The sequence below is a fragment of the Pyxicephalus adspersus genome, chromosome 4 (genome assembly GCF_032062135.1).
Source record: "Pyxicephalus adspersus chromosome 4, UCB_Pads_2.0, whole genome shotgun sequence".
NCBI classification, from domain to species: domain Eukaryota; kingdom Metazoa; phylum Chordata; class Amphibia; order Anura; family Pyxicephalidae; genus Pyxicephalus; species Pyxicephalus adspersus.
The window spans coordinates 148,154,260-148,154,740 of NC_092861.1; the positions used below are offsets into that span (position 1 = coordinate 148,154,260).

General features: G+C 63.8%; 1 protein-coding gene across 11 annotated transcripts in view; it reads right to left on the reverse strand.

Moving 5' to 3' along the window:
• CDC42BPA (CDC42 binding protein kinase alpha) overlaps positions 1-440 on the reverse strand; it is a 142,786-nt gene extending 142,346 nt beyond the window's left edge. For 7 of the 11 annotated variants that reach the window (XM_072409954.1, XM_072409950.1, XM_072409948.1 and 4 more), the window contains exon 1: positions 124-440. In XM_072409954.1, the coding sequence (XP_072266055.1) occupies positions 124-295 (172 nt within the window). In that variant the 5' untranslated portion in view covers positions 296-440. The remainder of the gene's footprint in view (positions 1-123) is intronic. The other 4 variants (XM_072409956.1, XM_072409955.1, XM_072409953.1 and 1 more) reach the window with 1 other exon arrangement.
• Positions 441-481: the final 41 nt, after the last annotated feature.

The following is a 481-nucleotide window of genomic DNA, read 5'->3' on the forward strand; positions in this document are numbered from 1 at the left end:
GAATGATCCATGCACCCCAATATCAATGTGATGCTCCAAGGGACATCAAGCACATAATACCCCCAGATCAGATTCCCCCATGATGGCCCATCCCCCCAGGTACCCCCGATACCCCGGACTCACCCCACTCGATGTAGTCGTGGATGTGCTTGTCTCGGCGCAGTGGGGAGGCGCAGCACTCATCGTACAGACACAGCAGGGAGTCCAGCAGACTCTCCACACTCATCCAACCGCCCCGCACCGCTCCGTCCACCAGCAGCCGCTCCAACTGCCGCAACCGCACCTCCCCCGACATCTTCTACACCCGCTACACCCGCTACACCCGCCGCCCGGCCATCACCGCACAACCAGGAGAGCAGCCGGAGGAGGAGGACGAGCAGGACGAGGAGGAGGAGAAGGAGGAGGAGGATGGGGACACTGCGGGCTCCGGCACACCCGGCGGAGGGGAGGAGAGACCGACAGGAGGGGGAGGGGAGCAGAG